Below are 17,017 nucleotides of genomic sequence, written 5' to 3'. Positions count from 1 at the left end.
TTTTGTCAGCATACAGTATTTAATGTATTCTATTATATCCTAAATTGGCAGCTCCATTTAAATTATCATAAAAATGAGAACAGAAAGAGGAGGGGTTTTGGCAGGGGAGAAATTTAAACATTATTATAAACCATTACTAAGCCTAACCCTCCAATGCCCACTCAACTCAAGTGTGTTCTCCTTAAAAGGGGAAAAAAAAAGCAAAACAAAATTGATAACTTACTGTACCAGGTGACCTGACAGCACATCCTTACAGATCGGCTGCTCGGCTAACGTGAGCCAGAACTCACAAGCTTCCAGGGCAACATTCTCATCGCTATCCTGTGTTCTCTGAAGCATGTACTAAAAGTGAAAAAAAAAAAGTCACATCCGTAGATCAGCGACGTTATTCTCCCCAAAAACACACCCCACTATAGAACAATGGACAACCAATGCTTGGCTTTCAAATGATGCGATTATGGTAAAATGTTGCCTATTCGGCTGCATAAAGACCTTTTAAATTTGTAAGAAGTTGTGTCACAGACATTGTTCTATATGGTTAACACATCAGTTTTGACAGCAACTGTTTTGAACATCACCTTTAGTGAGAGAAACCAAAAAAAACTGAAAAGACACTTACATATACAAAGAGTGTAGGTAGATTTGACTCTAAGCAAGATGTGTAACAGAGCAGCAGGATTGGAGACAATAATCTTACAGTCTTAAGCAAAGCTGGAAAGCACCAGACTACAGCCCACAATACACTATGAAAAACGAGTGTGCATGTGGAAAGTGAGAGGAAAACAGTGAAGGAAAAAAGTGACCTGCACAACATAAAAAAATGAATGTAAAGTTTGTTATATATTTTACTGTTATTAAAACTTCTATATGATATGAAGTGAAAACATTCACCAAGCCTTTGAATGTATGATTATATAGAACAAAGTTACACATCAGCCTGGTACAGCTCTGACTTCAGGCTCTCCCTAGGAGTAGGGACATTCTAGTAAGTAGGTGGATCTTAAGTTGCCACTTTCCATATATGACCTTTTTTTATATAAGCAACCCCAATTTGTTCCAGTTCTGAACATGCTCAGTCACAGCAAATTGCATGCAACTGGCTAGAATATTTTGCGTGTGCCAAGTTTCGTGTTTCTGCAATTTAGGGTTATTACCTTTTATTAGCTAACTAAATAGATTACAAATACAAGCTTTCGAGGCAGCAAAGGCCCCTTCATCACCTTGCCTGATGAAGGGGCTTTAGCTGCCTCGAAAGCTTGCATTTGTAAATCTATTTAGTTAGCCAATAAAAGGTGTCATTTCACCCTACTTTTTACTGTATCAATCTATGGCTAACACAGTACAACACTCTACTGCTAGGGTTATTACCTAAAATTTAAATGTTTATAAATGTGATAAGGCACATACCATATATACACGCAGATAACATCTCCCATGGATAAGTCAGGACTTTTTTTACCGTATAATTTCTGGTATTTTACAATGTCGAATGCAGAAAACTCATGCTATTGGTACAAGAGATGATATGCTAACGCCCACGTGAGAGAGTAACCACAGAGCACACAACCTTTTTCTTTTCTATGTGGGTGCGACAATGCGCTATAACAGTGTGTGCTCCTAACCTCTCTCTCTCTCTAATGTGTCTACGTGACCACACAGTAATAACCAAACTATTCCAAAGTGATGTTTGCACCGATGTGTGTTTTTTTGTACATCTCACCCTCATACACCTTTATCGTAAGAGCATCCCTTATCTACGATGGAGCGTTCGATCAGAAAAAAAGAAGCTGGTTTTAAATTAAACGTTGTTGAAGTAGCGAAAGAAATTGGTAGCTGCGCTGCTGCAACAAAATTCAATGCATCTGAGAAACTGCTGCGAGATTGGAGGAGGCAAGAAGATATCAAAAATAAATAAATAAGACGCATTTTTGAATGGGCGTACAAGTCTGGGTTTCAAAACCAGACTTACACGTGAGCATATATGATACTAATATCAACTGTCATGAGGACAAACAAAATGCAACCTTAACAAATGTCAGCTTTATAAAAACTCACCTGTATGATGCTATGCATGTGAGGTATGAGACGATCTATGCGAACCTCAAGCAGCATTACTAATGCACGACAAACATTTTTTCTGACTTCTGGGTCTTCATCTGTAGCCAGTGCAAATAAGTGCTAGAATGTGGATGGGAGAGAGAAAGGAAAACAAATTGCAACTTCTCATCATCTCTAGCTTTCACAGAGGTTCCATTTTTTTAACTGTTAAACTTAATTAACTATGAGAAATGATTACAATCATTGAAATAACAGAGTAATGATTGGCTATTAAACCCCTAAGCCAGCAAATGATTCAATTCTGATAGTGATCCAAGTACTGGACAACTTTGATGCACAGAGGAAATTTGACTTTTTACTGAAGCTCAATAAACAAATATATTATAATGAATAAATACACACAAAAATTACTAAAAAGGAAGAAAACTTAACTTGGCTAAAGACAACAGCAGTCACAGTGAGGCATTATAATGGCATAATGCCATTGGTATAAAACAGCCCCAGTGGCATTTATACCAATATTCACAGAAAATCTTAATACTTAAAAAATAGAATTAGGTACACATTTTCCCCAGATCAGACAGTATGAGCACATTAAAATCATTAAGAATCAACTATCATGTTGTCCATCATTTCCAGAGAAATGTGCTAACATAAGCTACAAAGGCCTACGATTTAAAAAAAATTATTGATGCTAGCAAGAATGATGGTGTTAGATTGTCACTCCTAATACCTTTCAAATAAACCTCATATTATATATTTTAATAATATATATATATTGTTACTGAAGTCAAGGTAATGGCTGAAATGCTCCAGTCACTATATGGTAAATTACTCTGCTTGCAGTCAGAATATAAATCATGGGCGATAAAAACAGGCATTTTGTAAGAAATCTACAAGGATATAAGCAGTCAGCTCAACTATTTTAATTTGTTCTCTCTTTTTTCTAAGATCCAAAAGAAATGTAATGTATTTTAATCTGGGAATTCCAACTGATGTATGTATGTATGTATGTATGTATGTATAGAAAAAAAAATATGTTCTTCTGGCAGCAAATTGTGCGGGTGTTCACTCATTTGGGGAGACCCACATCCGACAATAAAAAATAGTCTCATCGCTTGTTTAATGTCTGCGTAAACCGATCATCGTTTTTCTTCAGGAACTAACAAAAATGCACAGTATGATGCATGGAACAGTTATTAGTTTTACAATATAACATGGAAAGATTTGACAGTATCTGTATGATTTTCAATTTAAATTCACACCATAATCATGTCTGAGCTCTGCAATTTTAAGAATCTACCGTTTTTGTGATAAATGGTCTACTGCTCAGCATTAACCAAAGTTCGTCAACGGCCGTTTAATGCAAACACACAGACCTGCACACCAAACTAATTTCAAGCAAGGTGAAAGGCAGTGATGGCACTACAGAGCATTTTGCAATTTTAAAAGAGTTACATATGAAGTGTGGTTTTGCTATGATTTTATAAAGTTTTAACTTAATCCTTTTTGATCAGTTTGCCAACAGAACATGCAAAAAAATTGGTGTAAGGACCATGCATCAGAGATGTCTAACCTTTCGAAGAAGCTTTGTGCATCCCAGCAACCTCTGGGCATTCAGAGATTGTTCAGTGCCAGTGGGCACACATTAATCACCACTCTCCGACACCAAATCAAACCAAACAAAGTAAATATGCAGATATTTTTACATTTCAGCAGTAAGTAGCAGAACATAACATGATGGCCTAACATCTGTTTATTTCTTTACAATGCAGCAAACGGACATACAATTCTTGCTGCTCACTTGATTTGTTGGCATATTTTGAGCACATATTTGTTTACATAGGACTGAGTTGTTCCGATACTGTTAACATCTGCACTTCATTCTTTACACGTGGTTATATTTTAATATTAATGCAAAGAGTGCTGACAGTCCAAGCAGGACATAGCTCTAATACTTTTGTGATTATTTATTGTTCATTTATGTGTTAAGCGACCAGAAAAGAGGGAATGTTTATTTCATTTTTAAAATCACAGTAGCTTACATATTCCAAGATTCCAAAAATTTATACTTCAATGAAAACGTGGTGAAACAATTTCAGATTGTATCAGTCCTTGTTCAATTTTGTTAGAAATATTTAAACATACTGAAAACACTGACAACTGAGAATTTCGATCACTATACTCAGATCACTCAAATCCTATTATCAAGTAAACAATGAAATCTTAAAACTGCATACCATAAAAGCCCTGGATGAAAAACAAAGGTTACTACCATTCCTAGGTAATATATAGCTAGATATACAGTAACTTCTATATATTATTTAATTGAAAGCATTTTAAGAAAGCTTAACTGATCAACCAAACTCATTTATGTACCTCAATGAAAGTGTCAATGTTGTCCATCAGTGCCTGTGCTCGGCCAATAATAAACTGGTTAACACAAGCAATGGCATGGGACCTAAAGAAAAAAAAAATAATACATTAAATCTAACGGGCACAGTAATCAAAAGAGGGCTTCAAACATAAGCGCTTTGAGTACTGAGAAAAGCGCTATACAAATAATAATAATAATTCATTACAAGACCCAGAAGTAAACATACTTTCAGATGTTCAAGTTCTATAAAACTAATTGTGGTTGAAAATTGTCCACTCCCACTGCTCACCAAATTCAAAAAGCAAGCACTTTCAAAATTCCACATTTTGCCAGTATGAAGTAAACTCTACAGAAAACTGACCTGATCTTAGGACTACAGTGCTTAAAGAATTGGAGGAACTTAGGAATCATGATGTTTAAAGGCCTGTTCAGAGCATCACTATCCAGAAGCTCAGATGAATCTTCACAGATTTTCTGCAGGGCTCCAAATGCACCCTAATAAATCAAGAGACACCCCGCTTAAAAAGCAAGAAGAGCACAACAAGTAGAATTAACCGATGTAATCTAAATTTTGATGAAGCAAATGGACCTCAAACACAAAACAAATGAGAAAGCAAGGTTCTTCTGAATAATGTGAAAAATATAGTACAGCTCTATGATACATCATGTAGAAAGTTATAAAGTTAACAGTATGCACAATGAAAGCAAGGATATACAAAAATATCAAAACATTTTAAATATCTTCATTTCAGGAATTTGCATATCTACAGTACTACTTGGGTGTGAAATGGATGGAAAGTATGGAATAAATAATAAAGATGACTTGCAAATTGCAAAAATAAAGCAGATTTTCACACTCAAGACAGCCAACATGCACATTTTTAGCTTGTAAGAAGCAGATAAATAGAATGCATAAGTCACTTGTGGCATTCTACATGACAGGGATAGGAAGGTACTCAGTCTCCTGCAGTCAGGCACATACATGCTCCTTAATTTCAAAATACCTCCCTTTACTTTTAGCGCATATTAAAAAGGTAGTAGATAAGTTAAGCCTGAATGGGTCCTGAACGGAATTCTAATTTAAAGCTTATCTATGTATAGGCAAAATTACAATTGCTTCTACACTGCTAAATAATGTAGCTATTAAATACAAAGAGTTCTACAGAATACCGTAAAGATGTTAAATTACACAGTTATTAATGTTTCAGTCAAACCTCACACAGTTAAAAAATACATAAATAAATAATGCTCAAATAGCTCATTTGGATTACCTCACAAGTATTATAATCTTCAGAATTCAGCAGGTTACATAACTGGGGCAGCAACTCCGGCCACGTCTGAAGTTCGCCCTTGGAGGCAATTGTAGTTATAAGGATCCCTAAAGGTGAGCAGACGGTGCATTAAAGAGGGTAGAAAGCAAAAAAAATAAATAAATAAAGCATACAAACATATGCAAATTAGTAGAGTTACATCAAAAGAGTGGAAACACAGTGCAAGCCTAGAAATGCCCACACGTTTAATAGAAATAATACATATATATTTATAAGATACATATTTATATTTTTTAACTTGCACTGCAGTTTTATCACTCTTTAATTCATACTGTTTTTATCAGTATGCTGCTGCTGCAAGGCACCTTTCTGAGCACTCAAGAACACTGAACAAATAAATAAACACATCATAAACAAAACTTAAAACATCAATATACTGAAAATATAAAAATTAAAACCAAACAAAAAGACTAATCATAGAGAAAAAGCCATTTTAAAACAGATGGGTTTTAAGTTTACATTTGAAGGTTGAAAATGATTCAATATTTCTAAGCCCAGTAGGTAGTGAGTTCCAGAACGGCTGAATGCTCTGCTCCCCATGGTGGTTAGTCGGACGAGAGGGACGGTCAGATGGATGGAGGAAGAGGATCTAAGGTTACGGGAGTGAATAGCAACATGAAGAAGGTTGGACAGGTATGGAGGGGTGAGGTTATGAATGGCCTTAAATGTTAACAGCAGAATTTTAAAATCAATTTGAAACTTAATTGGGAGCCAATGAAGCTGTTGCAAGACCGGAGTAATATGGTGAATAGACGGGGTCCGAGTAATGATGCGAGCAGCAGAATTCTGGACTAGCTGAAGCTTATGAAGAGATTTATTACAGAGACCAAAGAGGAAAAAACTGCAATAATCCAGACGAGAAGTAATAATAATAATAATAATAATAATTCATTACATTTATGTAGCGCTTTTCTCAGTACTCAAAGTAACAAGACTGTGAACAAGAATGGCAGTGGTATGGGGAGTGAGTGAGGGGCAGATGTGATTAATATTACGTAGGTGGAAGTAAGCAGATGGGGTGATGTTATTAATGTGAGATTGGAAAGATAGAGTACTGTCGAGGATGACACCCAGACTCTTGACCTAAGGTGAAGGGGAAACAAAAGAGTTATCAATAGCAAGTGAAAGATCATCATCTTTGGATAATGATGATCTTGTACCAATGAGGAGAACCTCAGTTTTGTCACTGTTTGATTTAAGAAAATTTGAAGAAAACCAGAATTTAATTTCACCAATGCAGTCAATAAGCAAAGATGGTAGAAAAGAAGAGGTGGGTTTACTAGCAAAGTAGAGCTGGGTGTCATCAGCTTAACAGTGAAAATTAATGTTATACTTATGAAAGATATTATCAAAGGAAAGAAGGTAAATAAAAAAAAGAGGCCCCAGGACAGAGCCCTGGGGCACACCTGAAGTAACAGCGGTGGGTTGGGATGTGAAAGTTCTAAGCTGAATGAAACGAGTGCGGCCTGAGAGGTAGGATCTGAACCAATCTAGTGGAGTGTGGGTAATTCCAATAAAAATTCAAATCCCAATGCCACTATTTAAGCTACCTTAAATTTGGTATTTGGTGGACTGTATTAATCCCCGAGGGGAAATTGTCTCTTCGAATTACTGTTGGATACATTATTCTTATGCAATTATTTTGCAAAGGCAACACATTTCTAAAATTCCATTTGCAGTTGATAGTCTTATTTTGAAATTACAATGAATAATAAAATGAATCACTCATTTCCTTTTTCAATTTTTCAATTCCACCCGAGGGGGGAAAACGTTAACATTATTCAAAGTTATTGTCTGTTTTTACCTACCTTTTTATTACTCTTTAATATTTTTATTTTTTCCTATTAGTATGCTGCTGCTGGAGTAAGTGAATTTCACCTTGGGATTAATAAAGTATCTATCTATCTCTCTCTCTCTCTCTCTCACTCACTCAACTATAACTAATTTCTAATACTGATCAAGATAAAAGGTAACATAAAACAATGGGCAGACTTACCAATGGTGGCTCTGATGAGAGGAGAGGTGTCTCCAATGTTGTTTAGACATTCCTGCTTGATAAAATCAGCTACAGTTGCAGGAAAGTGCTGGTAGTGTGCTTTCACATTGTTTTTGAGGATTAAGCCACTTAGAGACCGGGTTGGTTCATCTACAAAACAATTCTCAAAAGCATCAGAGCACCAATTTGAGCAAAGAACAAAGCAGAATTTACAACTTAAATTACAGGGAGCAAGAGAATTGGCTAGTTAATTTCAATCTCTTTAAAAAAGACATCAAAAAGAAAATAAGTGCACATTTTCCCAGATCAGACAGTATGAGCACATTAAAAATCATTAAGAATCAAATGTCATGCTATCCATCATTTCCAGGGAAATCTGTTAACAAAGATACAAATGGCTTTAATTTAAGGCAAAAATATTGATGCTTGCAATAAGAAAGAGGTGTTAAGAGTATCAGTCCTAAAACATTTAAAATACAACTTACCCTCTGATTTAAGTCTTGTTAGTACAAATATTAAGTAGTTATTGAAGTCGGGATATTGGTTGAGATGCTCAAGTTTCTGGATGGTAAATTAAGGGCATAGACACAAAAACCCTAGCTTTTAAAAAATCAAGTCAGATAACATGCAAATCTAACAATTCTGAAGTTATGTCTGCAATTTTTAGTGCCTTTACAAATAACCATTACTTACTTTAAAAAAGACTTCTATAGTTAAATTCCTCCGAAGACGGTAAACAAAACAAAAATATCAGAAAATCATGCTGAGCAGAATTTGTAAATACTACACAGTTGTCAAAGACTGCTAATAATTCTCAATTAAAACATGCCAGCTTTGTATTATTTCATTAGGGCTTGGTGACAGTGGGCACTTTCTAACACTTAAACCAAAATACAGATCACATCACAAAAATTACTGCAAAGATTTTAGATAGAGATAGATAGATAGAGAGAGAGAGGTAGATAGATCCCAAGGAGAAATTCATATTTGATACACAATTGTATCTGGTTTAATCTAATGTTGTGGTCCTTTTCACATATGACACTTATGGGCGGGTTGCATCACAAAATTTATTGCCCTTGTATTTTTTGATTTGACAATTCCCTAATTAATTATCATTGACACACGAAATTCCAACTCCAGGCCGAGAAGCTGGAACGAAGAAGGATGTGTAACAATTCAACGAGGAGGGATATTATGGTTGGGTATAATTAATATAAAACTGATTAAGGGTTAGAAAGATGAAAAATTAGAAAGAATTTAAGGTTATTACTAATTTAGGTCTTCCGTAAAGAACTTCAACCACAAAGACATACAATACATTACTGTACACCACTCAGCCACAACATCCATCCATCCATCCATTTTCCAACCCGCTGAATCCGAACACAGGGTCACGGGGGTCTGCTGGAGCCAATCCCAGCCAACACAGGGCACAAGGCAGGAAACAATCCTGGGCAGGGTGCCAACCCACCACAGGACACACACAAACACACACCAAGCACACACTAGGGACAATTTAGAATCGCCAATTCACCTAACCTGCATGTCTTCGGACAGTGGGAGGAAACCGGAGCGCCCGGAGGAAACCCACGCAGACACGGGGAGAACATGCAAACTCCACGCAGGAAGGACCCGGGAAGCGAACCCAGGTCTCCCAACTGCGAGGCAGCAGCGCTACCCACTGCGCCACCGTGCCGCCTCAGCCACAACAGTAAAACCATTAACAGGTGAAGTGAATAAAATTCTCATTACAGTGGCACCTTTCAAGAGATGGTATATATTAAACAGCAAGTGAACAGTCAGCTCTTAAAGTGATCTGTTAGAAGACAAATAAGCAAGCATATGGAGCTCAGCGACTCAGAGGGGCCAAAAATTTTGTTGGCAGACAACTGGGTGCAAGTATCTGGCAGGGTGTTTCAAGTACATAGTAGTTTGTACCTACTAAATGTAGTCCAAGGAATGAAAATTGGTGAACCAGCGACAGGGCCATGTGCACCCAATGTTCACCGATGCAAGTCTGGAGCGAAGGCTAACCAGTCTGTTCTGATCCCACAAAAGCGCAACTGTAGGACAAATTGCTGAAAAATGTGCTGCTGGCCATGAGAGAAAAGTGTCAGTCAGAGCACCCATGCCGAACCCCCAATCATTGTGGAAAGTGCCTACAATGGGCGGGTGAGCATCAGAACTAGACCGTGGAAGAAGGTGGCATGGTCTGATGAATCATGTTTTCTTTTAAATCATAGTGATGGCAAGGTGCGTGGGTTACCTGGGGAAGAGATGGAGACATGATACAACTATGAGGAGGCGGCGAGCTGCTGAAGGCAGTGTAATACTCTAGGCAATGTTTTGATGGAAAACCTAGGGTCCTGGCATTAATGCGGCTGTTCCTTTGACACGTGTCGCGTATCTAAAGAATATGGCAGACAATGCTTATGGCAATAATATTCTCTAATGGATAATATGCTAAGCCAAACTGCAAAAAAATATTCAGGAGTGGTTTAAATGAACATGACAAATGAGTTCAAGAGGTTGACTTGGCCTCTCAGTTCCCCAGATCTCATTCCAATTAAACATCTGTAAGATGGGCAGGGGGAAAAAAACAAATTTTAAAAAGTCCAATCCACGAAAGCCCTGCCTCACAACTTACAGGACTTAAAGGATCTGTTGCTGACATCCTGGTGCCAGATACCAGAGGATATACACGCACACATACACAACTCGAATACGAAACAGCATAAATCCAAAGGCATACACTTCTGTATCTGCATTATTCACAAAAGATTCAAAAATCTCATTTTCAAACTAAATAAGCAACACTTGCTCTTTATTTTACAACTGGTTCATTTTTGCATGAGCACAAAATTGTATTTGTTGTCAAACAGCAGGTGTAATGTCTTTTTTGTTCAATGCTTACCCTGGCAGTTTATTGCATTTGCACATACGAGAGCACATGTGGAAAATGCCCTGGAAATTGTCAGACTGATGCTCTCCAAGACAGTTAACAGCGCAGTTCACACATTGACCTGGCAAATTAATAGTAAATGTCGGAGATAGAAGCCTAATATACACACATTTTCCATTCAGAAGAAAATCAAAAACTAAAAGGTAACAGTGATGCAGGACTCAAATGATTAATCAATCCCACACATTTCCTGAAACCAGTTAATCCAAAAGTAATGATGCCACGAAGGGTATCCCATAACTGGGCACAAGGCCAGAATCAACCTGACAGGGATGCTGCAATCAATTAAAAAAAAAAAAAAAAAAAAAAAACGAAGTAACTGAAAAGCATCATACAAAACAGGCAGTATAGTCATCCTGGTCAAAATTTCCAAGTACCAAACTATAAAAGTATAATACAGAAAAGGTTACTCAAAAAAAGATATCTTACAGTTGGATTCTGCACACTTCTAAACTATAAATTTATCCATTCATTTTCTAGGCTCATTATTGTTGTAGTATCCAATATGCCTAACACACTAAGCATTATACGCAAACTTGCAATTCAGCTATCAGCCATCCTCCACGCTAGTGGGGAAAAAAAAAAGCTTTAGTCCTACTTTAAACCAGGGGCTTAATCTTAAATTCAGCCCTGGATGCCCTCTGAGGCTGCATATTTGTTTCAATCAAATTCACAATTAGCACGCCATTATTATTGTTGTTAAATGAATATTCCACCCCAAAACTATATATATATTTTTTAAACGTTAAATTTAATATGTACTTTGTAGGGAAGGCAGAGAAAAATTTTTCTAATGTTTTACAGAGAAATGACACATTGAATATTCAAACTCAACAAGACCAAGTGGTGAGCAACTGCACAAAAGCACTCTAGCAAGTACCTCTGTACCAGGACTTTATGAAAGGTACAGGCGTCATTTAAACTACAGTAATCCCTCGCTGTATCGCGCTTCGACTTTCGCTGCTTCACTCTATCGCGGATTTTATATGTAAGCATATCTAAATATATAACGCGGATTTTTCGCTGCTTCGCGGGTTTCTGTGGACAATGGGTCTTTTTACGTCTGGTACATGCATCCTCAGTTGGTTTGCCCAGTTGATTTCATACAAGGGACGCTACTGGGGGATGGCTGAGAAGCTACCCAATCAGAGCACGCAGTTAAGTTCCTGTGTGCTGATTGGCTCAGCGACGGAGGGCCAAATTCGATCCCGCTGCGTTAACAAGGAAGTTTCGTCTCGCTCATTCAGCATCAACGTGTTTCGCTGTGTAAAGAGTTAACTTTTGTGCTCTTTTTTGCTTATCTTTGTGCATAGTCAAGCCCTTCGTTATGGCTCCAAAACGATCTGCTACTGCTTCAGGGGCCGTGCCCAAGTGCAAACGGAAGATGCTAACGATTGCCGAAAATGTAAAAGTTTTGGATATGCTGAAGGCAGGGAACAGCTACACCGCTGTAGGACGCCATTACGGCATCAATGACTCCACGATTCTTTTTATTTAAAAAGGAGGAAAAGCATATAAGATCTATGGACACTGAGGCGGTAGTCCAGATGGAATCTGCTTTAGGGATTTGGATTGAAGAGTGCCAGAAGAAGAACGGCGGCGGTGCTACACAGTCGCCTGAAGAGGCTCCTTTAGAAGAGCTGTAACGCTCTCCTTTGTTGTGCAGTAAAATTAAACTCATTGTTATCGGACAAGTCGTCGTGTCATTGTTGGTGAGTAACCATAATTACATTTTCTACGTACAGTACTTATTACATGTACATAGTTTAGTGTCACTGTACACACATTTTACTGTATACAATTTTTCTTGCATTACATATTTATTGCTGTTTTATTACGGCCTGTCTGTCGTAATGGCTGTAATGTATGTGATATCAGAGACGCTGGATATCTTTAAAATAATATATAGGTTTTACTGTATATAAACAGTGTGTTTACATACATCATTTCAACGAATCTTACCTAATATCTAAGAGAATACAAAGGGTTTATGCTGTATAATTGTGCGGGAAATGTTTACAATAGTGTGGGAGCGTTTATAAGGTCTTAAAATATATAAAAATAACCATAAAACCATATGGTTTTTACTTCGTGGATTTTCACCTTTCGCGGGGGGTTCTGGAACGCAACCCCCGCGATCGAGGAGGGATCACTGTATAACCAACCACCAATCAAGTAATGTGTTTAACACACAGATACGGGAATATCCATCCAATCACCTCATTAAAGAATAAAAACATGAAATTTGATTTTAAAAGGCAAGAAAACTTTATGTACATTAATTACTGTTCTGGGGGAAGAGGTAGAAAGATTGACTGAAAATAAAAACTTAGAAACTAGAGAAGTATCCTAATTAAAATATTAATATTACAAACATATACTCTTGAGTTTCAGCGGACAAATAAGCACCGTTTCATTTAAAGTATTCTAAGTGGACAATATTGTCCTTTTATTGCAGTCTGATCCAGTCGGTCATCACTTTCAGCTTCATTGCCTGGTTTAATGGCCCGACAAATCGAAATTTAGACCAGCTGAAGGAGATTACTAAATATGTTGCTAAAGTTAAAATTTGGTGCGATTGGCGATGTTAAGGGGGAGGGGGAAAAAAAAAAAAACAGGAAATCATCTCAACTAATGACCGACTCCCACTACACTCAGAACTTAACATCAAGGAGGAGTCGCTCTAGAGATGCACAAAAATCACTCCAGAAATTCTTTTCCTCAAAGTCCCAAACATCTTTTTTAATAGGGAATATCTGAGTTAACTTCCAGAAGTGCGCTGCCGCACAGTTAGGAGACCCGGGTTCGCTTCCCAGGTCCTCCCTGCGTGGAGTTTGCATGTTCTCCCCGTGTCTGCGTGGGTTTCCTCCCACAGTCCAAAGACATGCAGGTTAGGTGCATTGGTGATTCTAAATTGTCCCTAGTGTGTGTGTGTGTGCATGTGCCCTGTGGTGGGCTGGCACCCTGGCCAGGGTTTGTTTCCTGCCTTGCACTCTGTGTTGGCTGGGACTGGCTCCAGCAGACCCCCCGTGACCCTGTAGTTACGATATAGTGGGTTGGATAATGGATGGATGGAACTCCCAGTAGTGCAGTTTTTCCATAAGAACCATTACAGGTAAAAAAACATTCTACCCAACTACTAGAAATAAACTGCTGTAAATATTATAGAATTTCTGTTTAAGTTTTAACTTGTCTTTTTTTACTTCAATCTGTTATTGGATTCAACTAAGATGACGGCTTTCATGTTTGTTTTTACTTTCTCATATATGAAATACAGGGAAATTATTGTAATCGTCCAAAGTTTCGACGAATCTTGTCATTTTAGACCTCCCTGACTTTCTTGTATATGAAGTATGAGGAAACTATTGGAATCCTTGAAAAATTCTACTTTGAGATTTCGTTTTAGACCTCCCTGAGCCAGAAAATACCATTTCTGGAATTATGCGTGTGTGTGTGTATGTAAACACGATAACTTGAGTACGCTTTCACTTAGGTCAACCAAATTTTGCACACAAGTATTAGATACAAAACGTAGATTTCAATCAACTTTTAGCCTATTTCCGCTAACTGGAAGTGGTACTTTACCTTTTATTCATGCAGCTGCAGAGTCCGATTGATTCAAGTTTACTTTTATAATAATTGTTCAGTATATTATTAATTCAATTTGTTGTTCATTGTTCTTTAATGTACATAATACAAAAATATAATCATTATCTAGTGGTTTACTCCTCAAATATCCATCCCCATATCAGAGTACTGTACATGACAAAGTCCAGGTGAGACCACTCCCTATATATATTTATTTTTTGTAAACATTGCTAAATAAAAGCACTGAATCTTCCTAGCCAGCCTTTCAAGGGCAGCAAGGCAGGGCTGCTCGAGCCTATCCCAGAAATCAAAGTGTAAGAAAGAAAGAAACACCACCTGGCCAGGAACTGGTATAATCTTTGTAAAAAAAATAAAGTTAACATAAAGGAAGGTTAACCTAAGCTTCATATGCCACAGGTGGAAATACACATTTTTAAATCATTTTCATATTTAAACGCAAAATCAAACCTAACTGGCTCCCGCGTGTATGAAGTGTACACCTTGGTCTTGATCGTACCCTCGCACTTCGGCTTCTGACTTTCTCAGACAGATGATCTGATGAGCACCAAAGTATAAAAAGGATACTTGCTGAACAGCGCGCTGAGTAGCAGTGTTGGGAGACTGAGAATCCTTGAGAAGTTGAAGGACTTGCTGGAGTCCCTGCTCATCTGGCTGCCACTCCATTTCCGAATCTTTGAATACAAGCGAGAAAAAGATGCATCACCTTAATATAAAGAAAAAAAATAAACAAAATTAAATTTCTCTACATTGTGGTGAAATACACCACTACTACCACCACCCCTCCCCCTTCACGCCCCGGCGCTAGGTTTCTCGTGGCTGACCAGCACGTTTCATGCAAGATCCGTTCTTTCCCCGAAAACTTTTTCACGTAATCAAAGCAAAAAAAATGGTTTGTGCAATAGAAGAATGCATTTCAAAAACGAAAAACGCGGCGTTCATATTTTCCCCATAACAGCTGTCCCAAGAAGGCCGAATGCAAGGTCCCAAGTGCACCCACATCGCGCTTTATTTTATCACCCGAGATCCTTTTATCCCTTGCGATGGGGTTTTTCTACGGCAGCGTTGCACTGGGATGAATGGCGCTGAAGCCGGTATTAATCTCACTCCAGTCCCCGGCATACAAGCATGCAGGCCGCATGGCCTCCCGCGATATCTTGCCGCATGTGATAAAATATAACTGAAAAAGGCAAACATGGCAAGTGCAATGTGCTCGAAACAGAAATTCATCAACTATTTCGAGAAGGCCAAATCGTTAAACAGATTTCGAATCTCCGGTTAAAAATGTACGAAGTGAAATTAAATCGGCGCGATTTATTCTCATAAGCCCTCTTGTGTTCCCGACTGCTTAAAGCCCACATAACGGACGAATACCTGTAAAAATGACACAAATCCAGCCGCCTATCACCACCGTACCCCGAAAATTTTCACGTTTCAGCCTCTTAACTGCGTTGATTCTTGTTAATTTTAATACACTTTAAATTAATTCTGGCTCCACTCGCCTCCTCTCGCGCTCGCTCTCGAATCTCGTCACAGGGGAGGCCTGGCCAATATTCCTTAACCCCGCGCGACCGCCGTAGAGGCTTCAAATCTGCCTTCATCCAATTGGACGGCGCGGATAGAAGGCGCACCCCTGTCATGTGACAGGGGTGTCGGCATCTTCCTAGTGAGCCTCCCCGTTTCGGCTTACTGGCTTCCTCATCTACGAAAGGCAGCAGTCGTGGGTTGTTTTAAGTCAAGAAGATGTTATCAGAAAATTACAGGTCAATAACAATTGTGTAATAGTGGTATTCTTTGAAAAACCATATGTCACAGAAGGAAGGACTTTTAATTAAATTAAGAAATTTAGGAATAGGAGGAAAAATGTATAATTTATTTGTAAAGATCTAAGCAGGTAAGGGTGGACTCCGGATATTCTGGATTGTATACGTTAGATAATGGTTCTCCACAAGATAATGTGTGTAGCCAATTATTATTTAATATTATGATTAATTATAGTTTTTCTAAAATATGAACAGTAGTGGGTAAATCGTTACACACAGATGATGGAGCATTAAGGATCAGAGGTATAAACACTTTAGATATATACACTTCATAAAATGCAATTATTGAAGCAGAATGAGCGAATGAAGGGGTTTTAAACTGGGAAATTGTTGTGTAATTTTCAAACCCTTTTAATCCAGACCAGGGTCGTGGGGTGGCTGGAACCAATCCTACCTAGCACAGGGCGTGAGGCAGGAAGAAACCCTGGAGAGGGCACCAGGCAAAACACACCCCAGGGCCAATTTGGCGTCGCCAGTTTGCCTGACCTGCCTGTGTTTGGACTGTGACAGGAATCCCACACTGACACAGGGAGAACATGCAGGTACCACGTAGGGAGGACCTGGGATGCAAACACTGGTCTCCTTACTGCGAGCCTGCAGCACTACCACTGTACACCGTGCCACCTACACTAAATTTGAAACTATATAATTAAACTCTGGATGCATCAGTGAATACATTTTTTGGCATGTTGATGAATTGTCAAGTCAAGTTGGGGAGCAGGCACTGATACAGTGCATTGCCGCACCCACCACATTGGACAAAACAGCTCGGGATCCCGGTTGGCAACTCCCAAGGCAGACACGGGTTCCAGTCCCACCCTTCAGAAATGACCCTCTATCTGCCGCAGCCAGGTGTTACGT

General features: G+C 38.3%; 1 protein-coding gene and 1 non-coding gene across 2 annotated transcripts in view; both read right to left on the bottom strand.

The window, feature by feature from the left end:
- The window catches only part of LOC114667729 (transportin-2-like), a 41,077-nt gene extending 25,193 nt beyond the window's left edge, over positions 1-15,884 (bottom strand). Inside the window, 9 exon segments of the mRNA XM_051920740.1 lie at positions 224-342; positions 2,056-2,178; positions 4,438-4,519; positions 4,797-4,930; positions 5,707-5,813; positions 7,763-7,912; positions 8,248-8,323; positions 14,901-15,039; positions 15,708-15,884. Of these exon segments, the coding sequence (XP_051776700.1) occupies positions 224-342; positions 2,056-2,178; positions 4,438-4,519; positions 4,797-4,930; positions 5,707-5,813; positions 7,763-7,912; positions 8,248-8,323; positions 14,901-14,999 (890 nt within the window). The 5' untranslated portion in view covers positions 15,000-15,039; positions 15,708-15,884.
- On the bottom strand, positions 8,064-8,132 carry LOC114668276 (small nucleolar RNA SNORD41). The gene has a single exon (XR_003718866.1). It is a non-coding gene; the product is annotated as a small nucleolar RNA SNORD41 (small nucleolar RNA).
- Positions 15,885-17,017: the final 1,133 nt, after the last annotated feature.

The sequence above is a fragment of the Erpetoichthys calabaricus genome, chromosome 17 (assembly GCF_900747795.2).
Source record: "Erpetoichthys calabaricus chromosome 17, fErpCal1.3, whole genome shotgun sequence".
Taxonomy (NCBI): Eukaryota; Metazoa; Chordata; class Cladistia; order Polypteriformes; family Polypteridae; genus Erpetoichthys; species Erpetoichthys calabaricus.
Note: the sequence above shows the minus strand (reverse complement) of the source record. Positions and strands in the feature narration are given on the sequence as shown.